Source organism: Pongo pygmaeus, chromosome 13 (genome assembly GCF_028885625.2).
Source record: "Pongo pygmaeus isolate AG05252 chromosome 13, NHGRI_mPonPyg2-v2.0_pri, whole genome shotgun sequence".
In the NCBI taxonomy this organism is placed as follows: domain Eukaryota; kingdom Metazoa; phylum Chordata; class Mammalia; order Primates; family Hominidae; genus Pongo; species Pongo pygmaeus.
This window is the reverse complement of record NC_072386.2, coordinates 76,005,804-76,023,669: the sequence shown is the minus strand read 5'-3', so window position 1 is coordinate 76,023,669 and position 17,866 is coordinate 76,005,804. Positions and strand designations below refer to the sequence as shown.

The 17,866-nt window shown below is 36.8% G+C and overlaps 1 protein-coding gene across 8 annotated transcripts in view; it reads left to right on the top strand.

Annotated features, from left to right (window-relative positions):
* TUT7 (terminal uridylyl transferase 7) overlaps positions 1 to 17,866 on the top strand; it is a 65,158-nt gene that overhangs the window by 34,030 nt on the left and 13,262 nt on the right. For all 8 annotated transcript variants that reach the window (XM_054500652.2, XM_063649654.1, XM_063649655.1 and 5 more), the window contains 12 exons: positions 829 to 915; positions 1,440 to 1,540; positions 3,225 to 3,282; positions 8,046 to 8,149; positions 8,837 to 8,926; positions 9,278 to 9,391; positions 9,565 to 9,642; positions 10,250 to 10,427; positions 13,612 to 13,659; positions 13,904 to 13,995; positions 15,659 to 15,774; positions 17,265 to 17,590. In XM_054500652.2, coding sequence (XP_054356627.1) covers positions 829 to 915; positions 1,440 to 1,540; positions 3,225 to 3,282; positions 8,046 to 8,149; positions 8,837 to 8,926; positions 9,278 to 9,391; positions 9,565 to 9,642; positions 10,250 to 10,427; positions 13,612 to 13,659; positions 13,904 to 13,995; positions 15,659 to 15,774; positions 17,265 to 17,590 — 1,392 coding nt within the window. The remainder of the gene's footprint in view (positions 1 to 828; positions 916 to 1,439; positions 1,541 to 3,224; positions 3,283 to 8,045; positions 8,150 to 8,836; positions 8,927 to 9,277; positions 9,392 to 9,564; positions 9,643 to 10,249; positions 10,428 to 13,611; positions 13,660 to 13,903; positions 13,996 to 15,658; positions 15,775 to 17,264; positions 17,591 to 17,866) is intronic.

Genomic DNA, 17,866 nt, shown 5'->3' with positions numbered 1-17,866 from the left:
TTCTAAAATTTAAAGAGAATAATTTTTGAGTAACGCTAATTAATAGCCTACATAACAGCCCTTTAAGGAACACAAATTTGGGGAAGCATTGGTGTAGAGAGGCTTAAAGTTTTACAAAATGAAATATTTAAAGGATGGATGTTCAGCTGCTTAAAATGAAGGAAATTGTTTCACATGGCTTCATCATAAGGTGTTCATCTGTGTCAGAAGACACATGTTCTTAACCAGTCCTTTTTTTTTTTTTTTTGGAAATTTTTTTTTGGATATTATGAGCTATAAAAAAAACTAGGTTCTCCTTAGGGGAAAAAATACATGAAAATGCTCACAAACTTTTAAATTCACACTTTAGCGGGGTGGTGATCCCTGAAGGCCCTTTCTGTAACCCTGGTGTCTTTCAGGAAACCCAGGTGGAGATCCCCTGTTTAAATTACTTTCCATTTCAAGAGCACTTCTTACATTCTTTAAAAAAGGACATCTTAAATTTTACATTACTGTTATAAAAATTAGCCAGGCATGATGGTACATGCCTATAGTCCCAGCTACTCGGGAGGCTGAGGTGGGAGGCTGGCTTGAGCCTGGGAGGCAGAGGTTGCAGTAAGCTAAGATCACACTACTGCACTGCAGCCTGGCTGACAGAACCAGACCTTATCTCAAAAATAAATAAAAAACAAACTTTACCTTGTTAATGCTGTCTACTGAGAAGACACAATGATTTAGGAATTTTTAAATTTAAGCTTGTAAGTTTTATTTTCTAAAAAATAAATTTTTTTCAGCTTTTTCTAAGAGTGTCAACAGGCTTATTTTGTCAATATGTCTATTTTTAAACAGAGGATTTTTCTCCAACAATTATAGAAGATCAGGCTCGTGAACATATTCGGCAAAACCTAGAAAGTTTCATAAGACAGGACTTTCCAGGTAAATGATTCATTTTTTATTTTTAAGAAAAGTAGTGTAACCTTTCTTCCAAATGAGTTCATGTGTTACAAGCACACTGATTTTGAGAATCAGGGTTTCCATTGTTTTGCAATATACCCAGGATGGTCTTTGGTCTGCCAAATCTTCATTTACCTACAGAAACAGTGTAGGGTTTATTCTAGCAAGTGCCATAAGTGAATTTCATTTAATACTATGTTTAGAGTCAAAGTTAAGCTTACATTATTAAATGTGTTGAGGTGATCTAACATTTTCCTTGAAATGTCTTTGCATTTAAGAATAAAGGAGCACCTGGTAATCTTTCTTGCCATATACAGCTTGTGTATGTATAAGCTTTGAGAGAAAAAGACTTTAGAATAAATGACCAGTTAATCAGAGAACATAAGTATGAGATTAATATAAGATAGTTAAACAACTGGGTGTTTTTGATTCATGAGAGGGCCATTTTGATCAAAAATTAAATGTACTCAGGTAATTAGTTATTACTTTTCATATATCCCTAACAGGAACTAAATTGAGCCTGTTTGGCTCCTCCAAAAATGGATTTGGGTTCAAACAGAGTGACCTTGACGTCTGTATGACAATTAATGGACTTGAAACTGCTGAGGTACAGTGACCACATAAAACTTCCATTTGCTGTGGCAGTGTGATTTAACCAATCTAGACTGGCATTACAGCTTGGTATTTTCCAAATTTATCAGGGCATACCATATAGAGTGTGCTGTTTGGCACAGTCTCTAGCCAAATACATTAAGAGGCTTGGAAAGGTTGTGAGGAATGGAGGAGTAGAAAGGTTATACTTTCACCCTGTAGCAAAAAGTAGATTGGAAAGTGTTGCCTGGGAATTCTACATAGCCAAACCAGCCTCTCCAGTGTCCCATTGGCTTGGCTACTATGCTGACTTTGATCACACACCCACATAAGGTTATCTGTAAAGTTTACTACCAGACAGGCAGTGTGGTAAATGATAAGAGTACTAACCTTAGAGTCCAGAGGCCTGGATTTGAGACAAACTTGTTTCATCAGTACCTAAACATGTGGTCTTTGGTGAATAATCGATAAAGTATAATATCTGTTCCTCCTGCCTCCGCTGATTTTTGTACACATTATCATGGATCATGTAGGTCAGGAGTCAGCAAACGTTGGCCCTTGGGCAATTCAGCCCCCCACTGCCTGTTTTTGTAAATAAAGTTTTATTGGGACAGAATCACACCCATTCACATATGTAATGTCTATGGCTGCTTTCACTCTTAAGTACAGAGTTTAGTAGTTGTAAGAGACCATATGGCATGCAAAGCAAAACAAGCTTGTCAGCCCCTGGGATATCTGAAGGCATTTATAAAATATAAAACACTATATAAAGATATAAAGTCTGGGAAGTGCTAAGTCCCTATTCTTTTAAATCCTTAACAGCAGTCCAAATGCTAGATATCCAAATGAATGATGCTGGTGTTGCTGAAGACCTTTTTGTACCTTTTCTTAGTTTCAAGTCTTTCTATTTTGAGGATGTATCTGATTTGGGAAAATAGTCAAAAGTGATCTAGCCTGAATTTGAATAAAGTATATAAGCAAGATTGGCTCAACATATGGAATGACCCTATCATACATCCTCAAGGTTTATTTATTTATTTATTTATTTACATGGCTTATAAACTAGTTTTGAGGGCATTTCTAAAGTAACATTCCAAGTTTGTTCTGGGATTTTTATAACCATCAAAAAGGCGTATGTTGAGTCAGCCCAAATGTTTTTAAGAATGATTTATCAAATACTATTTATATTTGCTGTATGACTTTAGTTATATGCATTATAATTCTGGCTAGTCCTATAGGGAAATAATTTGAGCTTAATCACTCTCCACAGCAATTCATCAACTCTTAAACTATAGAAGGTCTACTTAGAATAAATGAGCTGGGGCACAGAAGCCTCCTCTCATTTATTCTGGGACATGGGGTACATCCGAGTGATATTATGTGGAGGGAAAGTAATGAAGGTCCTCAACCATAGTTCAGAGACTTTTTTGGAAGCCCTAGGTCCATAGGCTTCCTGACTGATTTTAGCCTTTGTTGCACACCCAAAAACAATTAGGAAGTAGGGTATTTAGTGGTTTTTGTACCCTTAGGATATTTCCTGTGAATAGTGACTCTAATACCCAACTAGAAAGGAAAAATATATATATATATAGACTGACTTGAAATTAATTACATTATTTTTGAAGGTAATGGAAGCTATAGCCAGTTTCAGAACTTATCTTCCAGTTTTGGTTAAGTTCTTTATGCCTTCTTTGTTGCAGGGATTGGACTGTGTCAGAACTATTGAAGAATTAGCAAGAGTCCTCAGAAAACATTCAGGTACCTCTGTGAACTTTTTCTAAAAATATTTCTGACTTTTTAATTAGTGTTTTCTATAGTCTTCCCTTGGTATCCATGGGGTATTAGTTCCAGGCCCACCCATCGTCCCTCACCCTCTCTTCCCCAGCAGATAAAAAAAAATCCTTAGATGCTCAAGTTCCTTATATAAAATGGCACAGTATTTACATATAACCTATATGCATCCTTCCATATAGTTTTAGTCATCTCTAGGTTACTTATAATATCTAATACAGTGTAAATACTATGTAAATAGTTATACTGTATTTTTTATTTGTATTTTTTAATTGTTGTATCATTAGTTTTTTATTAGTTGCTTTTTTCCCTCAAATATTTTTGGTTTGTGTTTGATTGGATATGGGGATGCAGGACCCACAGACATGAAAGGCCAATTGTATTTAGAGTTTACTAATGCCATGAAGCAGTATAGTGGCTCATTCATAGAATAATTGCAATATTAATGTCTTTTTAAAATCTTGTATGCTTGAGTATGAAAGACTGAGGAATTGGTGATAATTTATGTGCATATTGTTGCCTAGCTCAGTTTTATTTCAAGACAAAGCCTACACCAGACAGGCAAGAAAGGCTATAAATCCTTTTCCTTTGTTGGCGTTGTATAAGTCAAAGTGTAGGAGTTCCTAATGGTGTGAAGTGTCAAGGAAAACACCCCGGAGTGGGTTTGTGGGTTGAATTTGCAGCTGTTCTGCTCAACAAGCTGTATATGACCCTGAACAAGTCCTTCATTTGAAGCGATCTCTTTTTTTAAGAAATGGGATCTTGCTGGGTTGTCCAGGCTAGTCTCTGAACTCCTGGGCTCAAGTGATCCTCCCGCCTTGGCCTCCCAAAGTGCTGGGATTACAGGTGTGAGCCACTACGCTTGGCCTGATCTCTTTTTTTCGTTGATAAATTGAGGCAACTGGACTGGGTAATTTCTGGAGTATTTACAGCTATAAAATGTATAGATTTTGTAAACCATGCACAGAATTGAAATGCTGTTAACATATCCTTTTGTCATGGCAGCTATGGATACCATTAATAGTGAAAAATCTTTTAAAATGTAATTCAGCAAACTTCTGTGCTAAGAGCTGAAAATGAAAGTGAACAATATATGGCCCCTGTCCTCAGGAACTTAAAATCCATGGTCTGTCCATGAAAAGTTTTTGTACATTTCAGTTAGGAACAGACTTTAAGTCACAGCATGAACGTGCACACACACCTAGACACACACATATATACACCTTGGGTGCCACTTTTCTTTGAAATTTTTTCCCCAGGAGTTAATAAAGTACATACCATGTTGTTTAAATAACAGGAGGAAAAAAATCTTAATTTTGGTTTATTCCCAATAAAAATTAACCTAAAGTATACAGAAATTGGGTTAGGCTTTGTTTTTTTAAATGTACATTGATTTGTTCACAGAGGGCAGAACAATATAAAAAAAAGAAAAAAAGTTCATTGATATACTTTTCTTCGGTCATTGAAGTAAACATTTCCCTTAACTTGGGAATTCCACCTCTAAAGATCATGTGTTTTGTTTTGTTTTGTTTTGAAGGTCGTGCAAAGAAACTAAAGTACTAAGTTAGCATGACTATTAATTTTTTAGTACTGAGCTAGATTGTAACTTTGTGTTTTGAAATAATTTAATTTCACATTTAAAGGAAAGCAGCAAAAGTTGCATAAAGAGTTCCACATATAGCTTTTATTCAGATCCACCAATTAACATTTTCCATATTTGATTCATCATTCCATCTTTTGCTTGCTCTTAATTTCTTCCTGTACCATTTGAGATTAAGCTGTAGACATTATGTCCTTTCCCTTAAATACCTCAGTATATATTTCCTAAGAAGGAACGATGTTAAAAACAGATCATTTTTAGATTAGAAGTGACTTAGGCACACAGATGATTTATAATAATAATGGAATGCAGATTGCCTGGAACAAGAATTTCGTAACAGCTAGAGGGCTGTGTTTAAAACTTCATATCTTTAAAACAGTCTCCCCAGGTATTTTATTGGGTGCCTCCTATGTGCACTGTGTTGGGCACTTAGGGATGGTGGAAAAGTAAAAAAATCTGTATGTTTTTCTTTTGAAAGCTTCCATATCTTAAGAGGTAAGGTAATCTTCCAAACTATGTAACAATGTAAGGTAATATTCAATTAAATAACTTCTAAGAAGAGAGAATGTGGGAAAGAGTTGCACAGGGGAGGTTGATGGAAGAGATGGAGGTTGCTGTGATCTCAGATGATGGTGAACACGATTTGAAAAGGATGGGAAAAGAAATCATTTCTAAGTGCATAGATGTGAATGTGAGACTGTGGGATATTTTGGAGAGCAGTGAGAAGATTGGTACATTTGGAGATTTTCAAATGGGAAATACTAGGAGATAAGATGAAGTCTATAGATATTTGGAAGCACTGAAGTTTCTTCAGGAGGGAAAGGACCCAATAAAAGCATAACATAAGGTTTTTAGGCAGCTGGTGTGGTATTTTAGGGAAAGTATAATCTAGACGACAGGGCAGCAGGACCTCAGCCAGGGTGCCACTGGTGCTAACAGGAAAAAGATATGAGAGATTCCAAGTGGGAAAATTTCCTAGATTTGGTACCTGCAAGTAGGAAGTAAGGATTGAGGTCGCTATCTGGGTATTTGAGAACCAGGAATGTTTGCAGAGAACACCTGTGTGAAAGTGTTTAGTTTGCCATGAGCATATAATCTCCAAGACTTAACATTCCAGAAAGCAATTAGAAATATGGGGTTGCAAGTCAGAATTGAAGATGAAAATAAAACAGTTTTTTTGCATTGAAAGCCTTGAAGAAAAAGAGAAAGATTGAGAGAAAGAGACTAGACAGAAATTAAGAAAAGAGACTGAAAAGGAACTGGGAAGATATGCTGTGAATAAATCCGAGACTTTGAAGTGTTGTAATGATCAACAGTGTCAAATCCAGAATGGGAAGGATGTGAAGAAAAGGGCCTCTGTCTAATTTAGAGGCGAGATAGCAAAGTACTAGGTGGAGGTTCTGGAATCAGACTCTGATTTTCAATTCTGTCTCCCCTTGCTGGCTGTGCAATCCCAGGAAGTCACTCAGCTTCATAACACGCACTCAGTTCCTCATCTCTAAAGTGGAAATTACAATTCTGTGGCATTTAAGAAAGATAATACGTAAAGTGCAAAGCCTAGCATATTCTAAGTATTCAGTAAAGTGAGCTTCCTTGCCCCCTTTCCCCATCAGATTAAGTTTAATTTCCTCTGTCTGCCACACAGATTTTTTCCTGAAATGTCTTCTACCTACTTATTTTGTCCTGTGTTCTATGATACGATCACTATGTATCTGCTTTTTAGGAACCACCACTTAGGTCTCTCAGAAGAAACTCAAACTCTGACATCTCAGAATGAGCTTATCTTTCACTTTACCGCTTCCCTTCTGCAGCAACCAACTCCATTAATCTGCCCTTCCTTCTGAATCCTCTTTCATGGTTGTTGATATTGGCATCCTTGGAATCAACAAAATGGGTGAAATCATAATTAGCCTGACCCACACTAGATTCAGTATAAGTTGGGAGTCGATCTTACCTAGATTTGAATTCCAGCTCCACAATTTACCAGCTGCATATTCCTGAGCTAGTGAATCTTTCTGGGTCTCTGTTTCCTCATCTGTAAGATGAGGGTGATAAACCTAAGGAGGTAATGTTTGTAAAGGACTCTTCACATATCCCTATCACACATTAGGTGCTCAGGAAGTGGTAGCTCTTACTCTGAAGGCCCTGATCCTCTCTTACTACCCCTAGCTTCCCGTCCAGTTACAGATGCTCTCAAACATGCCTTGCTTCTTCCGTGTATTCCCATGCCACCATGAAAGTTCACACCCAGTTATTTTTCATAAGTGGTCACCCTGCCTCTATTCCTGGTGCCTCCAGTCTGTCCACTGCCAGGGGTATTGTCTAACTAGATGTGGTCAGTGATTCCTCCCCACTTAGACCAGTTCATTGGCTCCTCTTTGATTCTAAGGATAATTCTTAGCAAAATGTGTATGTTCTGTAGTTGGACCCTTCCCAGTTTCTCCACCATCTCCTATGCCTCATATTCCATTCCCTCAAGTTCATTCGGTAACCTATGCAATTCTCTGGAACTTCCCTGAACATACCATTCTATTTCAGGCATCTACGCTTTTTGTGTACAGTTTGCCTTGCCTGGTAAATTTGCTCAACTGCCACTATTTTTGCTGGTTTTTCTCCCTCTTTTTCAAAGCTTAGCTCAGGCAATTTCCTCTCTCCTATTGAAGTTAATTCCTATTAACTTCATAACTTCTAGCTTTAAGGTGAGTAACTTGTTTGGAGGATAATTGTCCCTTAGGCTGTTCTCCAAATTAGATATAGTCACATAGAGAGAACAGGTGGGAACCACATAGTTCAGACTCTGTAGTAGTTTCCTTTGTTTTGGTATTTGTCTTACTGACAACCACATACACATGCATATACACACATGCACACGTGTGCACATACGATCCAGTAAGTTCCCAGAGGGGAGTGACTGTTTGATTCTTGTAGTTCTAATATCAGTATGTTTAATAAATGTAAACTTTGCCAGACTAATCTTCCCAGATGTTTGTTAATAACAGAATTCTTTGACAAGTCCTAATGAAACAGGCCAAAGTTAGGTTTACACCATTTTATATTGAAACATTAACATAAGAGTTACTTATATCCCCAGCTGCTGTATTTAATGATAACATTTTATTTCCCAACTTAGGTCTGAGAAACATCTTACCTATTACAACAGCAAAGGTGCCAATTGTGAAGTTCTTCCATTTGAGAAGTGGTCTGGAAGTAGATATCAGTTTGTATAACACATTGGTAAGATTTTTTTCAGGCTTTTTGTTTAGAGAGGTTAAGGGAACAAATGTCTCACCTTGCAAAAACCTCAAGTTAAAGAAGTCATTCATTTCATCTTAGTCAATCTTTCAAGAGTTATTATGCTTACTTGCTGTGAACCTGGCAGTGTTCTGAGGCTGAGGATTCTAAGATAATTCAGATATGTTTCAGGGATTTATATGACCTCTCTGACCCTTTAGGGATGTTTGTGCAGAGAGATCTTATATCTACTGAAAGGGAACTGATTGTTTATTTCACCAGCCCTTATTTTCTAGATGTTCAGACCAAGGATGTATAAAAGCCATGAGGTCAGATGTTACTTATAATTCTTTATTATTATCTAGTAAGTTAATGAAGATTGTCTTTAGGGAAAAAAAAAAGGTTAATTTCAGTTGAATTGTCCTCTTCCTAAAATGAATCAGACTATAAACCTATTTAGAATATTCCAGTTTAAAATCTTTTCATCTAGGCTTGCATGGTGGCTCATGCTTGTAATCCCAGCACTTTGGGAGGCTGATGGAGGAGGATCACTTGAGCCCAGGAGTTCATGACCAGACTGGGCAACATAGTGAGATCCCATCTCCATTATTTAAAACAACAACCAAAAAAAAAAAAAAAAACCCTTTACACTTCATTGTTAGTCTTATAGTGTTATTTTCCTTTTAACAGGCCCTTCATAACACAAGGCTTTTATCTGCTTATTCTGCCATTGATCCCAGAGTGAAGTATTTGTGCTATACCATGAAAGTATTTACAAAGGTGAGTATGCTTCCTATTGTGACTTATCAGGAAATTTCATTGCATCTTTAAATACTGTTGAAAACATAAATCTATTTTTTAATGAACTGTAGTCATGTGAAATGCTTCATGTAGCTATTTGGGAGACCCTATGAAGAAAGCTAAAATTTTGTTCTGAATTTTATACAATGACCTGATCTTGCACATAGCCAGCTGTCCACTGCTTTGCTAGGTTGGATTGGTTTTGCCTTTGAAAATGTGATTTTTATGTTAGTCCTCAAAATATGCGCTTTACTTTTAGTGATAATAGAATGGATGCAAAGTTAGCAGAAAACAGACCTTTCCTTTGTTCTTGGTTTTCCTTCCGTCTAGATGTGTGATATTGGTGATGCATCTAGAGGCAGCTTATCATCGTATGCATATACTCTTATGGTGCTATATTTTCTCCAGCAGAGGAATCCACCAGTCATTCCTGTCCTTCAAGAGGTATTAGTGAATGAAATTGTATTTCTTATCTGGAAAACTGGTGATCTCTGAGCCTTTCTCCTCCTCTAAAATTCTGTGGTTCTGTAGTTAATTTTTTACCTATTTTCCTAGAAGTTTTTGTATCAATGCATTAAGTTTGTAATCCATACTAATAGTTTAAAAATTAATTTCAGATATACAAAGGTGAAAAGAAACCTGAAATATTTGTTGATGGCTGGAATATTTATTTTTTTGATCAAATAGATGAACTGGTACGTATTTTAAGAGTAAAGATTTTCCTATATCCTTGACTAAAAATTAGCTATACTACAGTGTAGATGGTCAACAACTATTTTATTGCTTGTTGTATTTATATATCTTATGATAGTAAAAAAAAATAGTGTTTTCAGATGCTTTCTTTGATGTGAAAATATTTTTACTAAGCCAAGTGAATTTCTAGGGCCTATATCCAGTATTTCTTTAGTGCCTAATAATTCCAAATGGTTAAGTAACTTTATTCCAAGTGAATGAATATTTGTTCTGTGGTTTTTGTACCCAGAGTTTAGAAAGACTTTCATTGAGCTAAAGAGATCTAATAACCTACATATTACCAAGGCTCTTAGAATCTATTTCTGGATCTTCTGACTAACGTGTTCTGAGACTTGACACTGAAAACTCTGAGCTCTTCCTATCTGCAAGTCATAGAGTAGAGATTAATACACTTATGTAAATTATGTTTTTAAATATGAAAGAAAAGTTGCATAATTGAGTTCTAGTTAATTAGAAATAAATCCAAATTTACTCCCTAAGATACAAATGAATATTGATATTAACACTTCACTAAAGACCATGGTATCCCTTGTTCCCTTCTATTTCTAGCCTGCCTATTGGCCAGAATGTGGAAAAAATACAGAATCTGTTGGGCAGTTATGGTTGGGCCTTCTTCGTTTCTACACAGAGGAATTTGATTTTAAAGAACATGTTATTAGCATCAGGAGAAAAAGTCTGCTTACAACTTTTAAGAAACAGTGGACCTCAAAATACATTGTTATTGAAGGTACGAATAACATTAAACTTGAAGTCGAATAGACTATAGAGCTTGAACTATAAGGACATTGTTCTTCCTCCTTGCAGAGCTCTTCCAGCTGCTTGGGGTGTGCAGTGCCCCAGTCTCTTTGTCCATACCAGGCCAACTTTTCTCTTTCCAGCCTTAAGATTTGTTTTTAAATGACTGAAGCCATTTCACCATGACAAATTTTTTGCTATTGTTGGACACATACTGAAGGATAAGGCAGCAGTAGTGATAAGGCAGCTTCAAGAAAGTGGGACTTTTACAACCTTCCTGTTCGGGGATTTGAAGAGTGCCACTAAGTGAATTTTCAAGATCTTCATTCGCTATTGATGGAGTTCACCTATAAGTAATTGTATATAAATTTTGACATTTATTTTGACCATATGGAAGCCTTTTCTTTTTCTATTTTTTATTTTTTGAGATGGAGTTTCGCTCTTGTTGCCCAGGCTGGAGTGCAATAGCGCTGTCTTGGCTCACTGCAACCTCCGCCTCCCGGGTTCAAGCAATTCTCCTGCCTCAGCCACCTGAGTAGCTGGGATTACAGGCGCCCACCACCACAACTGGCTAAATTTTTGTACTTTTAGTAGAGATGGGGTTTCACCATGTTGGGCAGGCTGGTCTCGAACTCCTGACCTCAGGTGATCACCCACCTCGGCCTCCCAAAGTGCTGGGATTACAGACGTGAGCCACTACGCCTGGCCACCTTATCTTTTTCTATTGAATGTAGTGATCTATTGGAGCCATTGATGCTAATAGTTGATTGTTTATTTCCAATTTGTGGGATTCTTATTTTAAGACAAAATGGAATTTAAATGCTTTAGCTGAGAAATGACCTAAGAAATATTTTTTTAATTTTAATAAGATTTTGAAATTTTTATTTTTTAATATGTTTGTATCACATAAATAATACATACTATTCTAAGTTGTGGTTTTATTATTATTTCTGCTTATTGGCAGTATTAAAATACAGTGAACTTTTGTAAAATGAATTTCAGATCACCATGGGTTACAGATATAGGTTTGACTTTTTAAAGATCTCATGTGTCAAACACATAGAACTTTTGACTTACTAGTCCTTTTCATTATCACTGCAGTTCTTATCATCTGTCACTTATTAAGGTATTCCTTTTTTTTTTTTCTTGAGACAGTCTCACTTTGTCTTCCAGGCTGGAGTGCAATGGCGCAGTCTTGGCTCACTGCAACCTCCACCTCCCGGGTTCAAGTGATTCTTGTACCTCAGCCTCCTGAGTAGCTGAGATTACAGGTGCCGTGCCACCACGCCTGGCTAATTTTTTTGTATTTTTAGTAGAGACGGGGTTTCACCATGTTGGCTAGGCTAGTTTCGAACTCCTCACCTCAGGTGATCCGGCCCACTTCAGCCTCCCAAAGTGCTGGGATTACAGGCGTGAGCCACCGTGCCCGGCCTATTAATGTATTCTTTTTTAAGTTTTGAAGGTTTATTATCTTTTGCTTCTAATTTTTACATTACTTTCAGACAAGCAGTTAGTAATAGGCTAAACTAAAAAGAAGGCTTCATTCATAATCATATAACCAGCTATTTTAGAATTGAGGCATTTCATTGGTGATAGTAGTCATTTGTTTTTGTTTTTGCGGGGAACGGAGTCTCACTGTGTCACCCAGGCTGGAGTATAATGGCGCGATTTCAGGTCACTGCACCCTCCGCCTCCTGGTTCACCCGTTGTCAGCCTCCAGAGTAGCTGGGACTACAGGCACACGCCACCATGCCTGGCTAATTTTTGTATTTTTAGTAGAGAGAGTGTTTCACCATGTTGGCCAGGCTGGTCTTGAACTTCTGACCTCAGGTGATTAGCCCACCTTAGCCTCCCAAAGTGCTGGGATTACAGGCATGAGCCACAGCGCCCAGCCAGTAGTAGTTTCTTTAACTGCGCAGTAGCTAATATTGTAGTATCTCCACTACACCAAGCAAATAACCAAAAATACACATACACATATAAAAATCACTTGAAGAAAGAATGACCAAACTGATGAAGGTAACCTCTCATAGCCATAATTATTGCAGGGTTAAGCTGAAGGAAGGGTCCTATGCTTTGATAAACTGTTAGTCTCAATCTCAATATGGTACACCTCAGTTACTGTTCACTAGAAGCATAACTGGCAAGTGGAAGATGCCTCTTTTTACTTCTTTACTTCTCTTGTGTATGCTATATCCATGCAGTCCTTCATTTTCTCAATAAGAGGATTCCCGAAAAAAGGTCATCACTTTTTTCTTTTTGCCTTCTTGAATATTGTTTTAGGGTTGTGAAAAATAGAAGTTAGATATCTACACATAATGTCTAAATTATGAATCATGGGTGTATATTATTTTAGATCACTTATAAAACAGTATTTGGATTTAGAAATAGTGCTCTTAACCCCATTTATTTCATGAGACAGTTTATTCAGACCTCACATACATCTTTGACATTAGCATTGTTTTCATCGTTCCTACCATTTTCTGGGTTATTTAACAAACAATATTCCAAAACATATCCTATATACAGCTATCTAAGTTGTTTGAGATGCAGACATGTAAGATCAAATGAGAGTCTATATTAAGCTTTTACTAGAAATTGTATCCCAAGATCCAGGTAGCCAATGGCATGCCATTGGGACAGATGTATATATCTGTGTGTTTTATAAGTGTGTTTTGTAATCTCTATCATGAATTATTTTCTAAAGTGATCTTTAAGAAATTTGTTACATAGTGGGAACATTTAGTGCTAAAATGTTTTAAATGTATTTATAACTTCTATATACATCCAAAACTAATGTCATTAAGTAATATCAGGCTAATGTGTCTTCTGCAAACAGTATTTTGTTCAAAAATAGGCAACCAGTCATAACATAAAGAGCTTTATAATGATTTAAATATAAAGCAGTACCCTCTATTCTGATGAAGAGTGTAGTGGAAAAACTTGCCTTATGTTTAGGAATATGTATTGCTTAGCTTTATTATAACTGAAGCTCATTTAACAGGTGTCATTTAAAACTTTTTTTTGCACTTCTTTTCTATCACGTGAATTTAAAACTTATTAATGATAAGCAAAGTAGATGATATTCTTGTCTTGTTTTATGAACTTTACTTATTGGATGAATGGTGGCATTTTCTATTTGATTACCTTATTTGCTCTTAAATTTTTTTGCTTAGATCCCTTCGATTTGAATCATAATCTTGGAGCTGGATTATCAAGGAAAAGTAAGTTACTTCGTTTGTCAATTTCATTTTTTATTTTACTTATTTATTTACTTTTATAATAGAGACAGGGTCTGTGCTTTTATTGCCCAGGCTGGTCTCAAACTCCTGGGCTCAAGTGGTCCTCCTACCCCAGCCTCCCAGAGTGCTAGAATAACAGGCGCCACCAGGCCCAGGTAGTTGTCATTTGTAATACAATCTCTTTTCCTTTTAACCCACCTAATTGAGTTCTTACTCTTCTTTTTAGTGACAAATTTTATAATGAAGGCTTTTATCAATGGTAGAAGAGTATTTGGTATTCCTGTCAAGGGGCTTCCAAAGGACTACCCCTCAAAAATGGTGAGTGTGTTGGAAATACCAAAAAATAAAAAATAAAAAAAATAAAGTGCCTAATTTGTACACATCACTTCAGTAGTAACTTAAATATTTAGAAAGTCGGTGAGTCTAGCCAAAATAAATGACTATAGTACAGAATGATTCCCAGAGCCCCCCTTTTTCTTAAACCTCCCTGGGTAGAGGCCATCTGAATAGAGAGAAATAGCAAGAAGATGGATTTAAGGTTGTTAAATTCTTGTTTTCCTCTTTGATACCTTTTTTTTTCTGGTTATCTGTGCTAGCCTTCATAGGTGCATTGCTGTTCTGCCAGCATTCGGCTTGATGCCAGCCTTGGCCAAGCCCAGTTTGTACATATCTAGAATCTAGATTTTCCAATCTGCTTGCAAAAAGTAGTAAATCTTTTGCTGGGACTAGGGGGATAACAGTGCTTCCTGTAGCAGACAGCTCTCTCTTCTCATGTAACTTGATACTCGAGTTTTTAAGGAACCACATTTATTGAAAACAAAGCAAAATTATGTCAAAAAAATAATTTCAGTGAGAGAAAAATGGCTAGGGACTAGATGATCTTGCTAAGAATAATGTTATGTTTTTCTGCATTAATTTCCTTATACTTCTTAATCTTATTTTTAATTGACATATAGTTTATGGAGCACAACGTGATGATTTGATACATGTATATGAAATGATGAAATCGTTAATTAACATATATATATATATGTATCACCTCACCATTTTTTGTGGGGAGACATTTGAGATTTACTCTTAGTTATCTTGAAATATACACTATTATTGACTATAGTCACCCTGCTGTGCAATAGATCTCAAAACTTATTCCTCCTGTCTATCTGAAACTTTGTACCCTTTGACCAACAACTCCCTATTCCCTCTGTACTCCCAGTGAAGACTTTTAAAATTTAACATAAGTGTATTGCTTTATAGGCACATTCAGTGTTTGATTACATCTGTACATCTGGTTTTTGCTAGATATTGATGTGGCTTCTACACCAGTGCTTCTGAAACTTGTTCGAACAAATCACCTGAGGATTTTGTTAAAGTGCGAATTCTGATTCAGCAGGTCTAGGATCAGGCTCAAGACTGCTTTTCCAGCAAGCTCCCTGGGGATGCTCATGTTGCTGGCCTCCACCTTAATTTTAGTACAAAGAGGCTACAGGCTAGACCATTATCTTTCCTTTATTCTGTTATTTTTCCTTCAGCAGCCACAACTAAGCAAAGTAGAAACACATAGTTTTTTTTCTTTTCTTCAATGTAATCTGTATGATGCAAATCATGTTTCTCATTTCATTAGGTTTTAGCCTTTTCATTTGATGAGGAGACAAAGCCTGTGTACCTGGCCTCAACTCCCTCCCTCATCCTGAAAAGCTGACTCATCCGCTTCTTTAGAAATGTGCTTAAACCTTTAGGGTTAGGGCTCACGAGTGCTCTGCATGACTAAAAGGAATAAACAAAAATGGATTTAGTTAAAACTATCCTGAGTTAGACCTTGATGGTTTTAGATTTTGTTTGGAATTAAGCGGTATAAATAATATTTATTAAAAGTAATGTTATATCAACATTGAATTGTAAGATAACTGTTTAATATCTGGTTAGCTTTGTGTTCCGATCTCACATGAATAGTTCAGGCTTTTATATATTTATGATCTTCTAGGAATACTTTTTTGATCCAGATGTGTTAACTGAAGGAGAGCTGGCCCCAAATGATAGATGTTGTCGAATTTGTGGAAAAATCGGACACTTCATGAAGGACTGTCCTATGAGGAGAAAGTAAGTAAATGTTCAAAGGGGGTGGTTGTGTTTTTATTTTCTTAATGTCCCAATTTTTAAATGAGGTACTATTATAACAAAGAAAATACACTTGTGTAAAATCCAGCAGTTTTCAGATACATTTAAGTTTTTTATTTTATTTTTTAATGAAATGAAGTGATTTAAAACGTGACTTTAGGCCGGGTGCAGTGGTTCACGCCTATAATCCCAGCACTTTGGGAGGCCAAGGTGAGTGGATCACCTGAGGTCAGGAGTTCAAGACCAGCCTGACCCACATGGTGAAACCTCATCTCTACTAAAAATTAGCCAAGCATGGTGGCGGGCGCCTGTAGTCCCAGCTACTTGGGAGGCTGAGGCTGGAGAATCACTTGAACCCGGGAGGTGGAGATTGCAGTGAGCCCAGATCACGCCATTGCACTCCAGCCTGGGCAACAGAGCAAGATTCTGTCTCAGAAAAAAAAAAAAAAAAAAAAAAGCCCAGGTGTAGTAGCTCATGCATGTAATCCCAGCACTTTGGGAGGCCAAGGCAGGCAGATCACTTGAGGCCAGGAGTTCAAGACCAGCCTTGCCAACATGGTGAAAAGTGGAAACAAAAATTCTTCCTTTTTACAGTAGTGAGAAGTTCAGAATCATTTCAGTCAGTAAATAGTCAAATGAGTTCCTTCAGGATCTCAGTTACATTTCTAATGTACAGTAACTGTTCAGCACGTTGGGATTTATATTCACAAACAGTTCATTGGATTTTAGCACTCTGTTTGCATTCCACTTAACCCTTAATAATTGTTGTGAGTAGGTAAGCCACGCAGTTTAGTCCCCATGCTTTCTTCTGGTGGCATTTATTGGGGGGCAAGAGGGACCTATTTTTGCTTGCTTGCCTTGGGATACGTTGTTTTGAGTGGTAGTGGTGGTGTTTTTAACTGTACAGTAATGTTTTAAAACATGGTGCTCAAATTAGGTTACCATCTGGAATTTGAGAAGCTTTTTTTTTCCAGTTCTTTTTTTCATTACTCAAAAATCAGTGATTATTAGGACAAGGGAGAAATGATTTTGACATTTTAAGAGCATAAATCTTAAAACCATTGTTCCTTTGTGAATTTAAGCCTTCACATCTAAAATTTCCAGTGCCAAGTAAAGAAAGAATGCTAATGCGCCAGAAAGGCCGTTCAAGAAATCACTCCACGGATGATTTGCCTTTCATTACATCAGTGTCAAAGTAGGCATTCAACCAAGGAGTGCCACTAATTGCAGTTATTGGTTTTACAGCACTAGAGCAACTTTGAAAATGAAGAAGAAAAACTGCACCCTTAAACCCTGAGGGAGCATCTTAATAGAGAAGATGGATTTTAGTTTAGGTTCTTGCTTTTCCTTTTAATACTTTCTATTCCTGGTTATCTCTTAAATCTAGAATTGCCTTAATATTTTGGGAATTGCCTTAATATTTTGTTAGGCTTCTGTTTAGATTTTTGCTACTAATATGATATCTTCTACAGAGTAAGACGGCGGCGAGATCAGGAAGATGCCCTGAACCAAAGATACCCTGAGAACAAGGAAAAAAGAAGCAAAGAGGACAAAGAAATTCACAACAAGTACACAGAAAGGGAGGTGTCAACAAAAGAGGATAAGCCCATACAGTGCACACCTCAGAAAGCCAAGCCAATGCGGGCAGCTGCTGACCTGGGGAGGGAGAAGATCCTCAGGCCACCAGTAGAAAAATGGAAGAGACAGGATGACAAAGACTTAAGAGAAAAACGTTGTTTTATTTGTGGAAGAGAAGGGCACATTAAAAAGGAATGCCCACAGTTTAAAGGCTCTTCAGGTATGGACACCTATCACACCTTGGTGTTTGCTCTAACATCTCAAGGGAAATCTCCTTTTTAGAGCTCTTTACTATTTAGTTATGTTTATTTCTTTATCAGTATATTTACTCAAAAAAGATCTTGTTTTTAAGAAAGTAAAATCCCTTCCCCCTCCTTTAATGTTGATCCTCCATATATCTTATTCCTGGCTTTATTTATATCCTGAGTCATTTGGTGAACTTTTCTAAGATTATCAGTGAGGTGAAAGTGTAGTCATCCCTGGTACCTGCAAATGT